General features: G+C 37.3%; 1 protein-coding gene across 2 annotated transcripts in view; it reads left to right on the top strand.

Moving 5' to 3' along the window:
• The window catches only part of LOC132092060 (solute carrier family 22 member 23-like), a 41878-nt gene extending 23313 nt beyond the window's left edge, over positions 1 to 18565 (top strand). The window contains exons 5-10 of one of the 2 annotated variants that reach the window (XM_059498123.1): positions 850 to 977; positions 1069 to 1171; positions 7954 to 8165; positions 8254 to 8286; positions 15381 to 15504; positions 17083 to 18565. In XM_059498123.1, the coding sequence (XP_059354106.1) occupies positions 850 to 977; positions 1069 to 1171; positions 7954 to 8165; positions 8254 to 8286; positions 15381 to 15504; positions 17083 to 17449 (967 nt within the window). In that variant the 3' untranslated portion in view covers positions 17450 to 18565. The remainder of the gene's footprint in view (positions 1 to 849; positions 978 to 1068; positions 1172 to 7953; positions 8166 to 8253; positions 8287 to 15380; positions 15505 to 17082) is intronic. The other variant, XM_059498122.1, reaches the window with a different exon arrangement.
• Positions 18566 to 21139: the final 2574 nt, after the last annotated feature.

Raw genomic sequence — 21139 nt, 5'->3', positions numbered from 1 at the left:
TTTATCAATTCCTTTTTTAATTATTATTTATTTGAATGTTTTAATTGATTTAAGTGATTCAGTTTTAATGGATAAACTCTTTCTGTGTTTTTCCGTGTTGTAATTTCTTTCTTAGTTTTTGTTTAAATGTTTAAATTTAATTTTAGTATTTAAAAATAAACTGTTTAATTGATTGAAATTGGGAAACTTATGTTTTAATAAGCCCTATCTCCTAAATTCCATCTTTTTTTTTGTATACAAATATAATTTTGTTTCAATGTCTAAATTTTAGTAATCAAAAGCATATCTGGTTGTTTGAAATCATGAAACTTACACAATCTTGTTTTTTGTATTTATTTATTTAAAAATGTGATTAAAATTAAAATATTAAAATAAATAAATTGATAATTTGATTAAAAAAATCTAAATATATAAAACGGACACAAAAACAGATTAAACACATAAAATCTGATTAAAACAGATTAAAACAAATACAGAAATAATAAATTAATAATTTTAGAATTTTCTTTATTTTAATGTAATTTATATGTCTAAATTAAATTTTAGTAATCAAAAGCATATCTGGTTGTTTGAAATCATGAAACTTATACAATCAATTTGTCTTTTTTACTTAAACTTTGTGTTTTTGGTTTGAATAATTCTGCTAATTGAACCAGATGTTAATTTTCTCATTTCTATTTTAATCTTTTTATTAGTTGTAAGTGTTATATAATCAACCTTGACAAATAATGTCTTCTTAAATTCTGTGTTTTTTTTCCGAAAACAAGACCAAAATACTCAAAGAAAATCATTTTTTGCGCAGTTTTATGTCTAATTTTAAGCGTCCCGCTCTGGTGTTTCTCTGCTCAGGATGTTTCCGGAGTCTCTGCGCTGGTTGTTGGTCACTCAACATTACCAAAGAGCCAAGCAACAGATGTATCGCATCGCCCATAGCAACAGCATCGCCACGGCAACCGACTCCAGCGGCATCCTCTCAGGTGAGCAGAGCTGCTGCATTTAGAGCGCTTTACCTCCAGCGTGAGGAAGATGATGATGAGGATGATGATGATGATGAGGATGGTTTTGCAGAGCTGGAGACAGAGCTGCAGCAGAAGCCGAAGACGTACTGTGTGACGCAGATAACCAGCACCAGAAACCTGTGGAAGAACACCGTCGTCCTGTGTGTGAACTCGTGAGTGCTGCATCTCGACCTCTTAAACACAGAGAGCTCATGTAGATTCGAAACTTGTTGCAATGCATTCTGGGATTGACTCTTGAGCATTACATGTGGTTTAGTAATTTGTCATCTAGATCAGGGGTTTCCAATCTTAGATGTCACAGGCATCTTTATAGTTTAAATTTTACATTTTGTTTGGAAAATATTTAATTTCTTTATTGTATTTTTTCTTCTCATAGTACAGTACTGTTAGATGTATTATGTTTTTACTTACTTATTTTTAGAATTTTCATTTAATTATTTTATCTTGTTTATTTATTTATTTATTTTACTAAATTATTATGTATTTATTTATTAAAACATTAGATTAAAATAACAACATGCATTAAAATAAATAAATAAATGCATAAAAAAATATAGATCAAAATAAAAAACACAAAAGAAACATTGAAATTTATAAATAGTTAAAAACAGATTTAATACATAGATAAAATTAGATTGAAAAATAGATTACAACAAATACAGAAATAAAAAATATAAATATAAATAATAAGATAGATAGATAGATGATGAATTGTTGTATTTATTTATTTACAAATTGGATTAAAATAAAAACATACATTAAAATAAATAAATACATTAATAATTACATAAAAAATTTGAAATATATAAATACATAAAAACAGGATAAATACATAAAATTATATTAAAACAGATAAAAAAAATACAAAAAATAATAAGTATGAATTACATTAAAATATGATTAAAATAAATGCATAAATATTAGACTAAAATAAGTACATTAATAAAATTGATCGAAATAAATAAATGCATAAAAATATTAAAATAAATAAAAATTTCATTAAAAACTATTAATTAAATTATTTATGTTTTTTTCACATTTTTATTTATTTAATATAAATATTATTTATTTATTGTAATAATTTTAAAACTTATTTTAATCTTATATAATCTTATATATATATATATATATATATATATATATATATATATGTATAATGTACTTATTTTTACATTTTTATTTATTTGATATAAATATTATTTATTTATTGTAATAATCATATTTCTCATTATTAAATTTTTTTTACTGAAAACTTATGCACGGACCGCCTGTCACTCCTTTGCGAATCCCCGGATGTGGATGATTTCTCCCGCAGTTCCCTCTCGAGGCTGGAACGAGACATTACGTCAGCTAAGACGTATATGGGAACTCTTCCCTTCTCCACTTTCACTGAAATCTTATTGGCTAACGCCAGCTGGGGACAGCTGGCCAATTGACGCGAAGCATGCAAATACTGACAGGTCAGCGGGCAGTATAAAATGCATGGGCGTGAAAATTACATCAGAATCTCTTTCTTCACGCTAGGAGTCTTATCTAAGTCATCGTGGAAGTTGCAATAGAGGACTACTCACCCTGTTTTTCCTCTCCGCATCCGATGGCTGCTAATGCTAGATTCTGACCTTCACCAGTTCTGTGTGACCTGCCTGGGATTCTCACACGGACCACACGTGCGCCCACTGTGCCGAGCTGCCAGTGCGCGCCCTCAGAGCCAGAGTGGCTCGGAAAACAGCGGGAATGAGGCCCACTGCCGCCAGCGAGCCGCTGGTGGGCCCTCCCCCGCCCGAAGACGAGTTTGACGTCGGCGTGATGGACGATAGCTTCCGCCCCGCGAACTTCGTCCTCTTCGGAGCTGGCGAGGAAACGACTCCATGTCGCTTTCGACATCGGAAAAGGTTTGGGCCTCTCAGTAAAGAGGGACCGCCCCGACCAAGAGGGCCCTGCAGACCTCCAGGAGGAGCTCGTCAGGGTCTTCGGAAAGGCCGTCACGGAGCTGGGTCTCGCTTGCAACGCACCTGACGAGCCTGTGAAAGGTAACTGGACTCGTGGCTCCTCCAGTCGAGCTGCTACCAGACGGCATTGAGGCATGCAAGAGCTCGTGGTGAAGTCGTGGGTTGCACCCCAATCGGCACGCACCCACTCTGCTACGCAGGCCATGTTCACGCACGTGGATGGGGCGGAAACCCTCCCCCCGTCGAGGAGACTGTGCACCTGTGCCCATTTCCCTCTGCATTTGGTTCGGACCACAGCCTGCCTTCCAAGCCGTGCGGTTCACGGACCTTAGACGGACAAAGCCTATACTTCTGAGGGAAGGCAGCTTCTGCTCTTCATGCCAGGGCAACACTCAAGGTGTTTCAGGCAGATGGCGCCACAGTAGCGCTGACGTCATCAAGGATCTGCACGCGGCAACTGATCTCGCGCTAATGGTTACTAAGCGCTCTGCTCAGCCATTTCATGGGGCTCATGGTCATCCTTACAGGCACCTATGGTTTACCCTAGCTGTCCTGGAAGACGCGGACCGTAGGACGCTCCTAAACGTTCCAGTTGCTCCCTCCGGCCTCTTTGGTGACGTCATGGAGCTTCTCTCAGAGACGCAGAAAGCGCATCAAAGCGATGAGCCACATGATGCCCCGTCGCTCACTCCAGTCTTCATCTGCTAGGTACCGCTCTTATGCACCTCGTCAGGCTCTAAGACCAGCTAAAATAGCCCGCAGTGACACCCCGCCCTGAACCGGACGCTCGTTTTGGCCGAAACTAGCAGTGGTAAGAACCTTGGAGGAAACGTCAGGGTCGGTTGAGGACCCCGCGCCGCGAGAGAGCCAGCGCGCCATCGAGCCGTCTCCCTGACTGACCGATAGTGAAAGAGTGAGTGCGCGGGAGGCCCCGCCCCCAAGTGCCATGTTCAAATGCATCATGTCCCCCATTTCCTTCGGGCGACGATTGCTATGTGTGTTTAAATGCTGTTTGTGTGAGTTCCACAATAGAAGCATGTACACAATCAACAAAAGACCTTTTCTTTCTCTTACACTCAACACTGTGTCACTTGCCCTGTCTCATAGCAGCGCTGAGCCACAACCCATGATTATAATGGCCTCGCGAGGGAGCGAGATTCCCAACACCACAAAAACACGGTGTCAGCCTCCATGTTCAGATGCATTATGTCCCCCATGTTCCTTCGGGTGACGATTGCTATGTCTGTTTAAATGCTGTTTGTGTGAGTTCCACAATTAAAGCATGTATACAATCAACAAAAGAGCTTTACTTCCTCTTACACTCATCACTGTGTCACTCGCCCTGTCTCAGAACAGTGCAGAGCCACAACCTATGATTATAATGGCCTCCCGTGGGAGCGAGAGTGCTAACACCACAAAAACACATGCATCATGTCCCCCATGTCACTATGGGTGACGATTGCTATATGTGTTTATATGATGTTTGTGTGAGTAAAAATTTTACTATTAAAGCATTTATCCAAATTCTTGCACCCAACATTGTGTCACTCGCCCTGTCTCAAACAGCGCAGAGCCACAAACCCATGATTATAATGGCCTCTCGATGGCACAAGAGTGTCACACCATTACGCGACGCGACCCGCCCTCCCCGCCAGTGCTTCCAGCCTCGCGGGGGCGGGGCCCTGGTCAAAATAAGCCATCAGTGGCTGTAGAGGTAACACGTCCGTGGTGTCATTTCATGGACGGTAGGAGGGCTATCCCGGGCGTTTCACCGTGGATACTGGAAATAATTCACGATGGATATTCTCTCCAATTCAAACGCAAACCTCCCAACTTCAATGGCGTGGTCCCGTCACTGACTTTGCCCCAGAACCATCCTGTTCTGCGACAGGAAGTTCTCAGTCTGCTCGAGAGGGAGCGATAGAGCGAAATTTCCCCTCAGATCGAGCGGAATGCGCATGTTGAATTATCTGGACGATTGGCTGATTTTAGCCCACTCAAGAGATGTGCTATCAGTCATGTGTAAACAATGCTTCGCCGTTTGGATACGCTGGGACTGCGTGTGAATAAGTAGAAGAGCATGTTTTTACGAGTCGGACTGTAACATATCTGGGAATATGTTTGGACTCGATGGCGATGCGAGCCCATCTCTCTCTAGAGCATTTCATCGACTCTGCGCTGTTTCGGACCGGGCAGGTCGTTTACACTGAGGGAATTCAGAGGCTTCTGGGACTGATGGCGGCGGCTTCTTCAGTGCGCCATCTGGGTCTGCTACATTGCGGCTGCTACTGTTTTGGCTGTAACTCGAGTTCCGCCGAGGGCGTGGTCTTTGGTCCACAAGCACATATGGTCATTCACAGTTGCGTCAGCACTCTGAGACCGTAGAACAGCCCGGATATGTTCAGCCCAGGAGCTCTTTTCTCTACGAACGCGTCTACTTTAGGCTGAGGAGCAGTGCGTCTAGGCGTACCTGCCTCAGGCCTGTGGTTGGAGTAACAGAGAAGGTGGCACATACACCGTTTGGAATTGGAAGCGATGTCCTTAGCCCTGCAAGCCTTTCGGTCGAAATTGGAGCAGCAACATGTACTGATTCAAACCGACAACACGTCTGTGGTCTCGTACATAAATCGCCAGGGTGGCGTGCGCTCCAGAGCTCTATTCAAACAGGCAGTGAGTCTCCTGTTGTGGGCGGACCGACATTAATCTCCATAAGAGCGTCGCACATCCCCGGTACTTTGAACCGTGGAGTGAGCATGCTTTCGAGGAACGGGATTCCTCAAGGAGATGGAGGCTTCACCCAGGATCAGATCTAATGATTGGGAGGGAGGAAGTGGATTTGTTTGCCACGAGCGAGAACACACACTGTAAGACGTTCTTCTCGCTATCTCACTCCCCCCTGCCGGGAGATGCTCTGACATCGCGTTGGCTGGAAGCCAGGCTTACACGTTCCCTCCGGTGAAGATTCTGCCTGTGTTGTGCAAAATCAGGGAGGAGAGAGCGTCAGTTATACTCGTGGCCCTGAACTGGCCGAATCAGCCCTAGTTCGCGTACCTGATAGAGTTATTGATGGCTCTCCCATGGCGAATCCCCGTCAGGCAGGACCTGCTGTCTCAGGCGAACGGCACAATATGGCATGTGCTGTGGAACCTTCATGTGTGGCCGCTGCGTGGACCATAATATGCGGGACGCTCTGCACTCACGAGTGCTAAACACACTTACAGAGACACGAGCACCATCAAACATTCGCTGCTATGTGCAGAAGTGGGGAGTTTTCACAAAATGATGCGAGGACATTTAAATTGACCCGGGGACCTGTTCCGTGTCGGATGTTTTGCTCTTTCTACAGCACAGTATGGATAGCGGGAGTTTGAAACCATCCACGCTGAAGGTGTATGTGACCGCTATTGCCGCTTTTCGTTCCCCAGTTGACGGGCAAACGATCGGTAAGCACACTCTGGTAATCAGTTTTCTCAGGGGAGCAAGGATATTGTGTACTTCATGGCCGCCTTCCGTGCCGCCGTGGGATTTAGCTCTAGTTTGAGGGATCTATCTCTTACTACCGTTCGAGCCCTTAGCTTCGATTGCGGTTAAGGAGCTTCCCTAAAGTCTGCTTTGCGTTTGGTGAACGATATTGCATCGGTTTCGGACCTGGCGACTGTAACGTCACTCTCCGGCCGAGACCGGGTTTCGTTCCGAAGTCACTCGATACACCGTTTTGTTTCCCTACCCGCCTTATCTGTTGAGCCGTCAGCCTCGCGTGACGCTGATACTCAGAGCGCCGGGACCCTGTTAGGGTTTTACGGATGTATATGAATCGCTCGGCCGCCTTTCGTCAGTCGGACCAGCTGTTCGTGTGCTTGGTGGATGTAATAAGGGACGTGCTGTTTCTAAACAGAGACTTTCTCACTGGATCGTGGACGCTATCGAATGCCAGGGGAAGGATTATCCCCTCAACATCAGAACTCATTCTGCGAGGACAATATAAATGCTTCCTCAGGGGCCTGGTCTAGAGGTATGTCTGTCCAGTATTTATGTTTTGCTGCTGGCTGGTCTTCCCAGAACACAATCGCCAGGTTTTACAAGCTGGATGTACCTTCTGAAGCGCCACATGTACTTTCGGTGAGTTAAGTTTTATTCATTCTGTTATAACCAGCTATACAGTAGTTACCATGGCTGCTAACTCTGTGTTATGGTTTAAATGGTTTATGCATTTGTCACCGCAAACACCATCGACTCTGTTTAACTCTCATGCTTCAGTGCTTATTGCGTTGTGTCTGCCCTGGTTAGTGCAGACTTCGATTTATTGATTGAAGTTATGCAAATTTTGTTAGGGTCGGAGCAGATGTCTCATTGGCCTAGTTCCGCCTATCAGATGCAAGCACTCTTAGCGACACGGCCATTGGCTAGAACTGTCCTGCTTATGTGTGGGGGTGATTGACTCCGTTCAGGGCTTATCTTCACTGCTGTCACGGCGGGATTTTATACAGTTCCCATATACGTCTTAGCTGACTTAATGTTGAGTTACTGCCTCGAGAGGGAACATCTCCGGTTACTATCGTAACCTCGGTTCCCTGAGAGGTGGGAACGAGACATTACGTTAGCCGCCGTGGTCGCTGTTTGATCAGCTGTGCTAGCGTTCAGTCGTGATTCTGACGTAATTTTCGCGCCCATGCATTTTATACTGCCCGCTGACCTGTCAGTATTTGCATGCTTCGCGTCAATTGGCCAGCTGTCCCCAGCTGGCGTTAGCCAATAAGATTTCAGTTAAAGTGGAGAAGGGAAGAGTTCCCATATACGTCTTAGCTGACGTAATGTCTCATTCCCGCCTCTCAGGGAACCGAGGTTACGATAGTAACCGGAGACGTTTTGCGGCAGTCAAAGCGCTCTCTCTCTCTCTCCGAGACACAGCTCTACTCTGCGAGCAAATCGTTGTGTGTTTGTTCTGCTCTCGACTCTGAATCATCGGCTCTGTGTGCTGCTCTCAGGTTGACGGGTTACGGCATCCATCACTGCTTTGCGCGCAGTGTTCTGGAGGGCAGCGCGTCTCACCTGCACTATTACGCACTCGCGGCAATCGCCATCGCATCCTGCCTGGTGCTGTTTCCGGTGGTGGCTGGCTTCGGCAGGAGAGGAGGACTGCTCACCTTCATGATCATCACGGCTCTGGCTTCGCTGCTGCAGCTGGGTTTGCTCAACCGTACGTACAGCACGTGATGACGGAGACTCTGTGCGCGTGCATCGGTCTCTGCGCGTTTACTAACAGATGCCTCTTTCTCCTTATACAGTGATCGGGAAGTACAGTCTATTGCACGATGCAGGTAATACAATAATATCATGCATTAGCATACATTTTTTATGAAGCACTGTTGTGACATGCAGGGAATAATGAATGCTAAATATAAATGATCAAATGCATTTAAGTAATCATGCAATATTGTAGCTAACATGAAATTGCATCGAGCAATAACCAGCAATTATTAATGTTAATTATTTTCTACTGATACATTTTAAACATTCTGAGTTATACATTTTGCATAAAATAATAAATTGTATTTGGTTTAATTTAACCTAAGGTAATATAAAAATGTAAAAGATTGGATGACAAATAATTTTCTCCAATTAAATTCGGATAAAACAGAGATATTAATTATTGGACCAAAAAACACCACACAGAATCTTGTAGATTACAATCTGCAGCTAGACGGATGTATTGTTACTTCCTCTACAGTCAAAAATCTGGGTGTTATATTGTCAATGTCAATGTCAATGTCACCTTTATTTATATAGCGCTTTAAACAAAATACATTGCGTCAAAGCAACTGAACAACATTCATTAGGAAAACAGTGTCAATAATGCAAAAATGATAGTTAAAGGCAGTTCATCATTGGATTCAGTTATGTCATCTCTGTTCAGTTAAATAGTGTCTGTGCATTTATTTGCAATCAAGTCAACACTATCGCTGTAGATGAAGTGTCCCCAACTAAGCAAGCCAGAGGCGACAGCGGCAAGGAACCGAAACTCCATCGGTGACAGAATGGAGAAAAAAACCTTGGGAGAAACCAGGCTCAGTTGGGGGGCCAGTTCTCCTCTGACCAGACGAAACCAGTAGTTCAATTCCAGGCTGCAGCAAAGTCAGATTGTGCAGAAGAATCATCTGTTTCCTGTGGTCTTGTCCTGGTGCTCCTCTGAGACAAGGTCTTTACAGGGGATCTGTATCTGGGGCTCTAGTTGTCCTGGTCTCCGCTGTCTTTCAGGGATGTAGAGGTCCTTTCTAGGTGCTGATCCAGCATCTGGTCTGGATACGTACTGGATCCGGGTGACTGCAGTGACCCTCTGATTTGGACACAGACTGGATCTGGTGGCCACGGTGACCTCGGAACAAGAGAGAAACAGACAAATATTAGCGTAGATGCCATTCTTCTAATGATGTAGCAAGTACATAGGTTGTTATGGGAAGTGTTTCCGGTTCCGGTTTACCTAATTAATGCAGCCTAAAAATCCTTTAACGGATTTGGATAATAAAAGCATATTAGTATGTTATGTGTATGCCAGGTTAAAGAGATGGGTCTTTAATCTAGATTTAAACTGCAAGAGTGTGTCTGCCTCCCGAACAATGTTAGGTAGGTTATTCCAGAGTTTGGGCGCCAAATAGGAAAAGGATCTGCCGCCTGCAGTTGATTTTGATATTCTAGGTATTATCAAATTGCCTGAGTTTTGAGAACGTAGCGGACGTAGAGGATTATAATGTAAAAGGAGCTCATTCAAATACTGAGGTGCTAAACCATTCAGGGCTTTATAAGTAATAAGCAATATTTTAAAATCTATGCGATGCTTGATAGGGAGCCAGTGCAGTGTTGACAGGACCGGGCTAATATGGTCATACTTCCTGGTTCTAGCAAGAACTCTTGCTGCTGCATTTTGGACTAGCTGTAGTTTGTTTACTAAGCGTGCAGAACAACCACCCAATAAAGCATTACAATAATCTAACCTTGAGGTCATAAATGCATGGATTAACATTTCTGCATTTGACATTGAGAGCATAGGCCGTAATTTAGATATATTTTTGAGATGGAAAAATGCAGTTTTACAAATGCTAGAAACGTGGCTTTCTAAGGAAAGATTGCGATCAAGTAGCACACCTAGGTTCCTAACTGATGACGAAGAATTGACAGAGCAACCATCAAGTCTTAGACAGTGTTCTAGGTTATTACAAGCAGAGTTTTTAGGTCCTATAATTAACACCTCTGTTTTTTCAGAATTTAGCAGTAAGAAATTACTCGTCATCCAGTTTTTTATATCGACTATGCAATCCATTAGTTTTTCAAATTGGTGTGTTTCACCGGGCTGCGAAGAAATATAGAGCTGAGTATCATCAGCATAACAGTGAAAGCTAACACCATGTTTCCTGATGATATCTCCCAAGGGTAACATATAAAGCGTGAAGAGTAGCGGCCCTAGTACTGAGCCTTGAGGTACTCCATACTGCACTTGTGATCGATAGGATACATCTTCATTCACTGCTACGAACTGATGGCGGTCATATAAGTACGATTTAAACCATGCTAATGCACTTCCACTGATGCCAACAAAGTATTCAAGTCTATGCAAAAGAATGTTGTGGTCAATTGTGTCAAACGCAGCACTAAGATCCAATAAAACTAATAGAGAGATACACCCACGATCAGATGATAAGAGCAGATCATTTGTAACTCTAAGAAGAGCAGTCTCAGTACTATGATACGGTCTAAATCCTGACTGGAAATCCTCACATATACCATTTTTCTCTAAGAAGGAATATAATTGTGTGGATACCACCTTTTCTAGTATCTTGGACAGAAAAGGGAGATTCGAGATTGGTCTATAATTAACTAGTTCTTTGGGGTCAAGTTGTGGTTTTTTGATGAGAGGCTTAATAACAGCCAGTTTGAAGGTTTTGGGGACATGTCCTAATGACAATGAGGAATTAATAATAGTCAGAAGAGGATCTATGACTTCTGGAAGCACCTCTTTCAGGAGCTTAGATGGTATAGGGTCTAACATACATGTTGTTGGTTTAGATGATTTAACAAGTTTATACAATTCTTCCTCTCCTATAGTAGAGAATGAGTGGAACTGTTCCTCAGGGGGTCTATAGTGCACTGTGTGATATGATACTGTATCTGACAGCTGAATGGTTGCAATTTTATCTCTAATAGTATCGATTTTAGAAGTAGTTCATAATCTCATTATTGCTGTGGTGTTGGGAAATGTCAACACTTGTTGAGGCTTTATTTTTCGTTAATTTAGCCACTGTATTGAATAAATACCTGGGGTTATGTTTGTTTTCTTCTAAAAGAGAAGAAAAGTAGTCGGATCTAGCAGTTTTTAATGCTTTTCTGTAGGATATGTTACTTTCCCGCCAAGCAATACGAAATACCTCTAGTTTTGTTTTCCTCCAGCTGCGCTCCATTTTTCGGGCTGCTCTCTTTAGGGTGCGAGTATGCTCATTATACCATGGTGTCAAACTGTTTTCCTTAACCTTCCTTAAGCGTAAAGGAGCAACTTTATTTAAAGTGCTAGAAAAGAGAGAGTCCATAGTTTCTGTTACATCATCAAGTTGTTCTGAGGTTTTGGATATGCTAAGGAATTTGGATACATCAGGAAGATAACTTAAAAAGCAGTCTTTTGTGTTAGAAGTGATGGTTCTTCCATACTTGTAACAAGAAGTAGAATTTACAATTTTGGCTATATGAATTTTGCAAAGAACTAAATAATGATCTGAGATATCATCACTTGGCTGAATAATTTCAACACCATCAACATCAATTCCATGTGACAGTATTAAATCTAGAGTATGATTTCGACAATGAGTAGGTCCTGAAACGTGTTGTCTAACACCAATAGAGTTCAGAATGTCTATAAATGCTGATCCCAATGCATCGTTTTCATTATCAACATGGATATTAAAATCACCAACTATTAAAACTTTATCTGCAGCCAGAACTAACTCAGATGTAAAATCACCAAACTCTTTAATAAAGTCTGTATGGTGCCCTGGTGGCCTGTATACAGTAGCCAGTACAAACATAACAGGGGATTTATCATTAACATTTGTTTCTTTGGATAATGTTATATGAAGTACCATTACTTCAAATGAGTTATACTTGAAGCCTGCTCTCTGAGAGATCCTGAAAACGTTGTTATAGATTGAAGCAACACCTCCACCTTTGCCTTTTAGACGTGGCTCATGTTTATAACAGTAATCTTGGGGGGTGGACTCATTTAAAATAATGTAATCATCAGGTTTTAGCCAGGTTTCTGTCAAACAGAGCACATCTATATTATGATCAGTGATCATATTATTTACAAAAAGTGTTTTCGTAGAAAGGGATCTGATATTCAATAAGCCAAGCTTTATCATTTGTTTATCCATAATGCATCCGTTTTTTATTTGTTGAACCTCAATTAAATTGTTAATCTTAACCTGGTTTGGACGTTTTTTGTATTTTCTAGTTCGGGGAACAGACACAGTCTCTATAGTGTGATATCTAGGTGAAAGAGTCTCTATGTGCTGAGAATTAACTGACCTCTGTGACGGGAGGCAGCTAGCAGACGGTCGGTTTAGCCAGTCTGTCTGCTTCCTGACCTGGGCCCCAGTTAGTCAAGTATAAACACTAAGACTATTTGCCATATTTCTAGAGAGAAGAGTGGCGCCACCCCAGGAGGGATTAAGACCATCTCTTTTAAACAGGTCAGGTCTGCCCCGAAAGCTCGTCCAATTGTCTATGAAACCTATGTAATTCTGTGGGCACCACTTAGACATCCAGCCATTGAGTGATGACAATCTGCTATGCATCTCATCACCACGGTAAGCAGGGAGGGGACCAGAGCATATTACAGTGTCTGACATCGTGCTTGCAAGTTCACACACCTCTTTAATGTTATTTTTAGTGATCTCCGACTGGCGAAGTCGAACATCATTAGCGCCGGCATGAATAACAATCTTACTGTATTTACGTTTAGCATTAGCCAGCACTTTTAAATTTGCCAAGATGTCAGGCGCTCTGGCTCCCGGTAAACATTAGACTATGGTGGCTGGTGTCTCTATATTCACGTTCCGTACAATAGAATCACCAATAACTAGAGCACTTTCATCAGGTTTCTCAGTGGGTGCGTCACTGAGTGGGGAGAACCTGTTTAATGTTTTGATCGGAACAGAAGAGCGGTGTTTTGACCCACGACTACGCTGCCTCACCGTCACCCAGTTGCCCTGCTGCAGGGGCTCTGTTGCCGGAACCGAACAATGTACAGGAATCCCTGAGCTAGACGCATCCAAAGCCGTATCTAGAGCCCTAACATTCTTACTGTCCTCAATTAAAGTTTGGATGCGTGTCTCTAATTCTGAAATCTTCTCTGTCAGCCTAACTATTTCCCTGCATTTATCACATGTGAATCCCTCATCAGCGACAGAGATAGATAAACTGTACATGTGGCAAGAGGTGCAAGAAACAATGATAGGAGAAGCCATTACTCACCGTGCTTGATGAAATATTCTTACTGCGGTTGTTTGATGAACTTGTGAAAAACTGGAGCAAGGGAGAGGAGAAAAGAAAACAGCGATAGGTTCGAATGAAGACGCTAATGACAAGCTAACGAGTGCTAACGCTTTGCAGGTGTACTGCACTCACGGATATAAAATAAAAGTGAACGATCAAAGTTAATCTGATAAGATTGATCGATAATATCAGAAATATGGTGTGAATTAAGTTATATTTTACCACTTTAAAAAAACAGAGAGTGATAGTAAGATAAAGATTCTAGAGAAAAAAATAAAATAAAAACAGCTACACGGAGCTACAATTTGCTACAGAAGGCCAACAGGAAGTAGAGAAAACACTGTCCAACAGCGACACCCGCAGGCAAGAGAGGCACAACAATTTGTCAGCTATTGGACAGCAATTTGTCTTTTGAAAATCATATTTCCAATGTTACAAAAACTGCATTCTATCCCGTGGATTTACATCCCGTGGTAACTAGGATTTACACAAGCTACGTCTTGTATTATTATTATTATTTTTAATTTTTTCTAAAATCCTGTCAAATGTGCACAAACTACTAGCTACTACTAAATATTGTAGAAACATAATTTTCTGTAAAGTTGCTTTGGAACGATTTGTATTGTAAAAAGCGCTATACAAATAAACTTAAAAAACTTGAATATAAAAAAAAAATTTTTAATTAATCAATTGATATATTATAAAGGTAATTTAAAATGATACATATGCATTAGAGAGAATATTTTGTATTTATTTTTATCATGCATAGTTATTAAAATCCAGTAGAAATGCATTTAATTTACATTCATTTATTTTAATCAATATTTTATTCTATTTAAATTAAAATAAAAAATAGACTAAAACAAAGATTAAAATAAATTAAAATATAAAATTAAAATATTACAGAAATAAAACATAAAATAAATTAATACATAAAACCTGATTAAAATAAAGAATTACATTAAAATATATTAAAATAATCAAATAAATAAAAATACTATGGCTGGACAGTAACACTTTACATTTCTATAAATAATGTTAATTTTAGTAATATTTTTATTTTCTACAAATACATTTTAAACATCCCGAGTCATAAATTATTCATAATATTATAAATTATATTTGGTGTTATTTAACACACACTCGTGTATGTATATATATATATATATATATATATATATATATATATATATATATATATATATATATAATGTATATACGTTAATGTTAATTATTTATATAAGTAATTTCTCAAAGTGTTTTTTGTTTTGTTTTTTAAACAAAAGGTAAATTTGGTCTGGAAACAGGCTACCATATATTATATTTTATATGAATATATGAATATATATATATATATATATATATATATATATATATATATATATATATATATATATATATATATTCAGTGTATTATCACACCAATGCATTGAGAGGAAATATAAAAATATTTTTAAAGCAATAAATTACTAGGGATGTCAATAAATAAAGTAATTGTGAATAATGTTGTGATTTTAATGTTAGTTTTTTCGAGGAAAGAAAATGAGTCCGCTGTATGTGTACAGCACTTTTCAAAAGTGTTAATGTTAATATCTTTAGTTGTATTTATCAGAATAGATCTGGACAATAATAGTTAAATTTTGTGATGATGTAAACACTGAAGCAGAAACAAACTTTATAGAAAAATCTGAAAGAAGAATGGGCTTCATTCATGAATCTCGAACACATATTTCTTTGTAAAGAAAATCACTCCATTTGAACATAAATTGTAGCTTTGATTTAAATGCATCAAGAACAGAAGTAGCAGTGATTTACTGAAGTTACTGTATGTTTGGGGCAAGCTGTGTGTGTTTCTAAATAGTCTCTCTGGCACTAGTTCTGCAGGACACACTGAACCAGCGCTTCTCGTACGCCTTCTCCATCATCGGGATGTTCTCGTCTCATGCGGTCAGCACACTCAGCATCTTCTACTGCGCTGAGATCACGCCGACGGTCATCAGGTCAGTTCACTCCGAGTCTGTTCTGACCAATCCGGAGCACTTTACACTGAGCGCTGTTTAGTACAAATACAGCCATGCACTGTTAGTTATCTGAGGTTAATTAAATAATATTAATAGATGCAACATTTAATTTAATTGTGTATCAGTCATTTTGAATTCGATTCTATTATTAAATCTCTTATTTTAGTTCTGTTTAGGTTTCAGTATTTTTGTTGTTGTTGTTAGTAATCAAAAGCATCTCTGGTTTTTTGAAATCATGAAACTTATACAATTCATTTTAGTCTTTTTTTCTTACATTCAATGTTTTTTTTTTCGGTTTGAATAATTCTGCTTGTTGAACCAAATGTTAATTTTCAAATTTCTGGTTCATTCTACTTCTGTTTCAGTTTTAGTAATTTTTTTAGTTTTTGTCAATTTTTATATATATATATATATATATATATATATATACTTTTTATGTACTCATTTGTTTTAGATAATTATTTAAAACTCAAAATAGTAATTGATTTAAGTCATATCATTTTAATGGTTAAACTCTGACTGATTTGTGTGTTTTTTGTTGTCATTTCTTTCTTATATATATATATATATATATATATATATAATTTTTTATAATTTGGCTAAATTTAATTTTAGTAATCAAAAGCATCTCTGGTTGTTATAAATCATGAAACTTATACAAATAATTTTTTTCTTACATTCTGTGTTTTGGGTTTGAATAATTCTACTTATTGAACCAAATGTTAATTTTCTAATTTCTAGTTTATTCTTCTTTTGTTTAAGGTTTAATAATTTTTTTGTTTTGTCAATTTCATTACTTTTTTTTATATATATATATACTTTTTATGAACTTATTTGTTTTGGATAATTATTTTAAACTAAAAGAAAATGAAAAATGGAGTTTTTGTTAATTTTTTTAATTAGTTTGCATCTTTGTTTTTACTTATTTTAGTAAAGTTTTAGTAATTATGTAGTTGTTGTCATTTTTATTAATTATTTTAGATTATGCTTATAATTTTTTTTTATTAATTTGTTTTGTTTTTAGTTATTTTAGTAGTTCAATGTAAACTAAATTAAAATATAATTTGTTTTAACAAAACTAAATGAAAATTGTTTACAAGTTATTTGTTAATATATTTAATTAATTATATTTATATTTCCTTAACTTTTTTCTAATATATTTTTCACTTTATTCTTACTTACAATTTGTTATTTTATTGTGCATTTTTATTAGTATTTTTTTTATGTCTACAAATTTTTTTATTTTATTGTAATTTATTCAGCTTTAGTTATTTTAGCACAAAGAGTTGCTACTTTGGCAATAATCAGAAAAAAAAATAAAAAAATGTTTTTTTTATTAAGTTAATGTTTATGTCAAGAAACAATAAGTCTTCTCTATGGTTTTAGTTTTAGTTACCTACACTAGCCCTGTTTTTACTAAAAGTTTAAATGTGTGTTTTTGTCCTCGGTCTGATCCATTGACAACCGCGTTTCTGAAAAATCTCTTACTGCACCTTTAATGAATTACCTGATGATGTTGAATGTGTTTGACGGCTGTCTCTCGGTTCGTCGTTACAGGGGTGGTGGTGTGGGTCTGGTCCTGGCGAGCGCAGGTTTTGGCATGCTAACGGCGCCACTGATGGAGCTCCACAATCAGAAAGGTTTCTTTCTGCATCACGTGATCCTCACCTGTTGCACTTTGCTTTGCACCATTTGCATACCGTTGCTCCCAGAGACCGCCGGCCAACCGCTGCCTGAGACTATCGCTGAGGGGGAGGGGCTTCTGCGGCGGCCCATCCTCCCTGGAGAGCAGCACCACCTACTGGCCAGGACCGAAGTCAGGGAGTATTCACGCGTTCAGGACACGCCTCTTCACCAAGTCGTAAACCCCGGCAACGGCTTGGTGCCTAGCAACAGCACAGCCAATGGTGTGAGGACGTCATAATGGTGTTTTCTATGAACGTTCGAATGATGTTTTTAAACTGCGAAACGCGAAAAGTGCCAAACACCTCATTAACCAGCATCTGTGAAGATTACTACCATTGAACAAACTGGAAATGTTATTTTAACTTGCATTCACCGAAATGAGCTCTATTTTTTAAATGGCGACTACCGAACAACAAACTCAAAGAGCAGTGTTTTTTTTGTATGTTTGGTATTTATTAAGGACAAAATGATGTTGATAGTAAAAACTGTCTGACTTCATTCATGCACGGAAGCTTGTTTCCGTCACAGGATAAAAAGTAAATAAAAAAGGTATTCGCAAATCTCACAAATCATACTTTTTCTCGCAATTCTAAGGAAAAAAGAATCAAGATATAAACCCAAGATATAATCGGAAACTTTAAAGTAACAAAACTGAGAAAAGTCAGAATCTTAAGATATAAGATCAGAATTGCAAAATATTAACTCGCAATTCTGAGAAGTCATAATCGTAGGATATAAATTACATTCAGAGGAAAAAAAATCAAAACTGTAAGATATAAACAGAATTGAAAAATTAAAACTAGCAAATTCTGAGGTCTAAATCGCACAATATAAACTCAGAATCACAAAGTTTTAAGCTGCAATTCTGAGAAAAGTCAAAATGAAAAGCTATAAAAATAGAATTTCTAAATTAAAACTTGCAAACCTGAAATAAATTAGAATCGTGAGATATAAACCCAATTCTGAGAAAAGCCAGAATTGTAAGATATAAACCCAATTCTGAGAAAAGTCTGAATTGTAAGATAAAAACATAGAATCGCAAAATTAAAACTCGCAAACTTGAAAAAAGTTAGAATCGTGAGATATAAACCCAATTCTGAGAAAAGTCAGAATTGTAAGATATAAACATAGAATCGCAAAATTAAAACTCGCAAACCTGAAAAAAAACAGAATTGCTAGATATAAACATAGAATCGCAAAATTAAAATTCGCAAACCTGAAAAAATTTAGAATTGTAAGATATAAACCTAATTCTGAGAAAAGTCAGAATTTTAAGATATAAACATAAAATCGCAAAATTTAAAATCGCAAACCTAAAAAAAGTTAGAATTGTAAGATATAAACATAGAATCACAAAATTTAAAAGTCGCAAACCTGAGAAAAGTTAGAATTGTAAGATATAAACATAGAATCGCAAAATTAAAACTTGCAAACCTGAAAAAGTCATAATTGTAAGATATAAACATAGAATCGCAAAATTAAAACTTGCAAACCTGAAAAAGTCAGAATTGTAAGATATAAACATAGAATAGAAAAATTAAAACTCGCAAACCTGAAAAAAGTTAGAATTGTAAGATATAAACCTAATTCTGAGAAAAGTCAGAATTTTAAGATATAAACATAAAATCGCAAAATTTAAAATCGCAAACCTAAAAAAAGTTAGAATTGTAAGATATAAACATAGAATCACAAAATTTAAAAGTCGCAAACCTGAGAAAAGTTAGAATTGTAAGATATAAACATAGAATCGCAAAATTAAAACTTGCAAACCTGAAAAAGTTAGAACTGTAAGATATAAACATAGAATCGCAAAATTAAAACTTGCAAACCTGAAAAAGTCAGAATTGTAAGATATAAACATAGAATCGCAAAATTAAAACTTGCAAACCTGAAAAAGTCAGAATTGTAAGATATAAACATAGAATCGCAAAATTAAAACTCGCAAACCTGAAAAAAGTTAGAATTGTAAGATATAAACCTAATTCTGAGAAAAGTCAGAATTGTAAGATATAAACATAGAATCGCAAAATTAAAACTTGCAAACCTGAAAAAGTCAGAATTGTAAGATATAAACATAGAATCGCAAAATTAAAATCGCAAACCTGAAAAAAGTTAGAATTGTAAGATATAAACCTAATTCTGAGAAAAGTTAAAATTGTAAGATATAAACATAGAATCGCAAAATTAAAACTTGCAAACCTGAAAAAGTCAGAATTGTAAGATATAAACATAGAATCGCAAAATTAAAACTTGCAAACCTGAAAAAGTCAGAATTGTAAGATATAAACATAGAATCGCAAAATTAAAATCGCAAACCTGAAAAAAGTTAGAATTGTAAGATATAAACCTAATTCTGAGAAAAGTTAAAATTGTAAGATATAAACATAGAATCGCAAAATTAAAACTTGCAAACCTGAAAGTCAGAATTGTAAGATATAAACATAGAATCGCAAAATTAAAACTCGCAAACCTGAAAGTCAGAATTGTAAGATATAAACATAGAATCGCAAAATTAAAACTTGCAAACCTGAAAGTCAGAATTGTAAGATATAAATATAGAATCGCAAAATTAAAACTCGCAAACCTGAAAAAAGTTAGAATTGTAAGATATAAACCTAATTCTGAGAAAAGTTAGAATTGTAAGATATAAATATAGAATCGCAAAATTAAAACTTGCAAACCTGAAAAAGTTAGAATTGTAAGATATAAACCTAATTCTGAGAAAAGTTAGAATTGTAAGATATAAACATAGAATCGCAAAATTAAAACTCGCAAACCTGAAAAAAAGTTAGAATTGTAAGATATAAACCCAATTCTGAGGAAAAAAAAAGTCAGTGAGATATAAACTTGCAATTCTGAGGAAAAAAAATATGTTGTAAAAAAAAAAGTTAGAATTAAACTTTTTTATATAAAAAAAGTCGCAATTACCCTTTTTATTCATACATTTTTTTATCCTGTGGCAGAAACAAGTTTCCATATTCATGACACAAATTATGTGCACAAATTGTTTAATAAACTCTTTTCATTCGTAGAAATGGTTAAGCACCTCAGAAATGCGTTTTGGCTCATGTTTCATGAATGAAGTATGCTGTTCTTGTGTACCTCACTATGTTCAGGATTTAATATTCTGTCTGTTTTGCACTAAAACTAGAAAAGCAATCACGAGTCAGTCAGATGAATCTGAAATGAACGCGTGTGAAACCACGACTGGACAGATGATGGCTGCTACAAAAACGACAAAAAACAGCACTATGTAATGGTCTGCTCTTAACCCTTGTGCACCAATTTAAAAGACAAAATGTCAACAACAAAAAAAATGTCATAAAAATATTATATACTAATATTATTTTTACATATGAAAGGAAGAGAAATTCCTTTTAAAAATACATATTTGACTAAATGTATGCTTTTTGCTTTAACAAACAAATGTGAAAAAGACTAAAAGTCCCTAAAGATGTACAAGGGTTAACATGCAAACATTCACAAACTCAAAAACCACAGTTACAGGGATGAAACCTGTCAGGAAAGTGCCCTGGGACACATTTCACATCAAAATCTAAAGAAATAACAAATGATGTTTTGCATTAACAAAACAAAGCCTTTGTTTAGACTTGGTATGCTAATATGAAGTTAAAAATGTCATTGTATTAAAGTAATGAGAATTGAATGACAATCATTAGAATAATAAAAATAAGAAGTACGAAGGTGTAATGTGCAGATGCATTAAGAAAATGAGATTTGTTTTATTGCATTATGTTTGCATTACAATGCAGAAACAGGCTTCATTTTATTGCTTTATTTGGTGAAATGTGACCCGGCCATTAACTTGATTCGTAAATGTGAACTTGGGCAGATGTGGAGCAAGACCACTAGAAGGGCTGCTGATTGTTTTCATGTATATTTAACAATTATTGCTAGTATTATTAAT

The sequence above is a fragment of the Carassius carassius genome, chromosome 18, assembly GCF_963082965.1.
Source record: "Carassius carassius chromosome 18, fCarCar2.1, whole genome shotgun sequence".
Lineage (NCBI taxonomy): Eukaryota > Metazoa > Chordata > Actinopteri > Cypriniformes > Cyprinidae > Carassius > Carassius carassius.
This window is presented reverse-complemented; position numbering and strand designations above follow the sequence as displayed.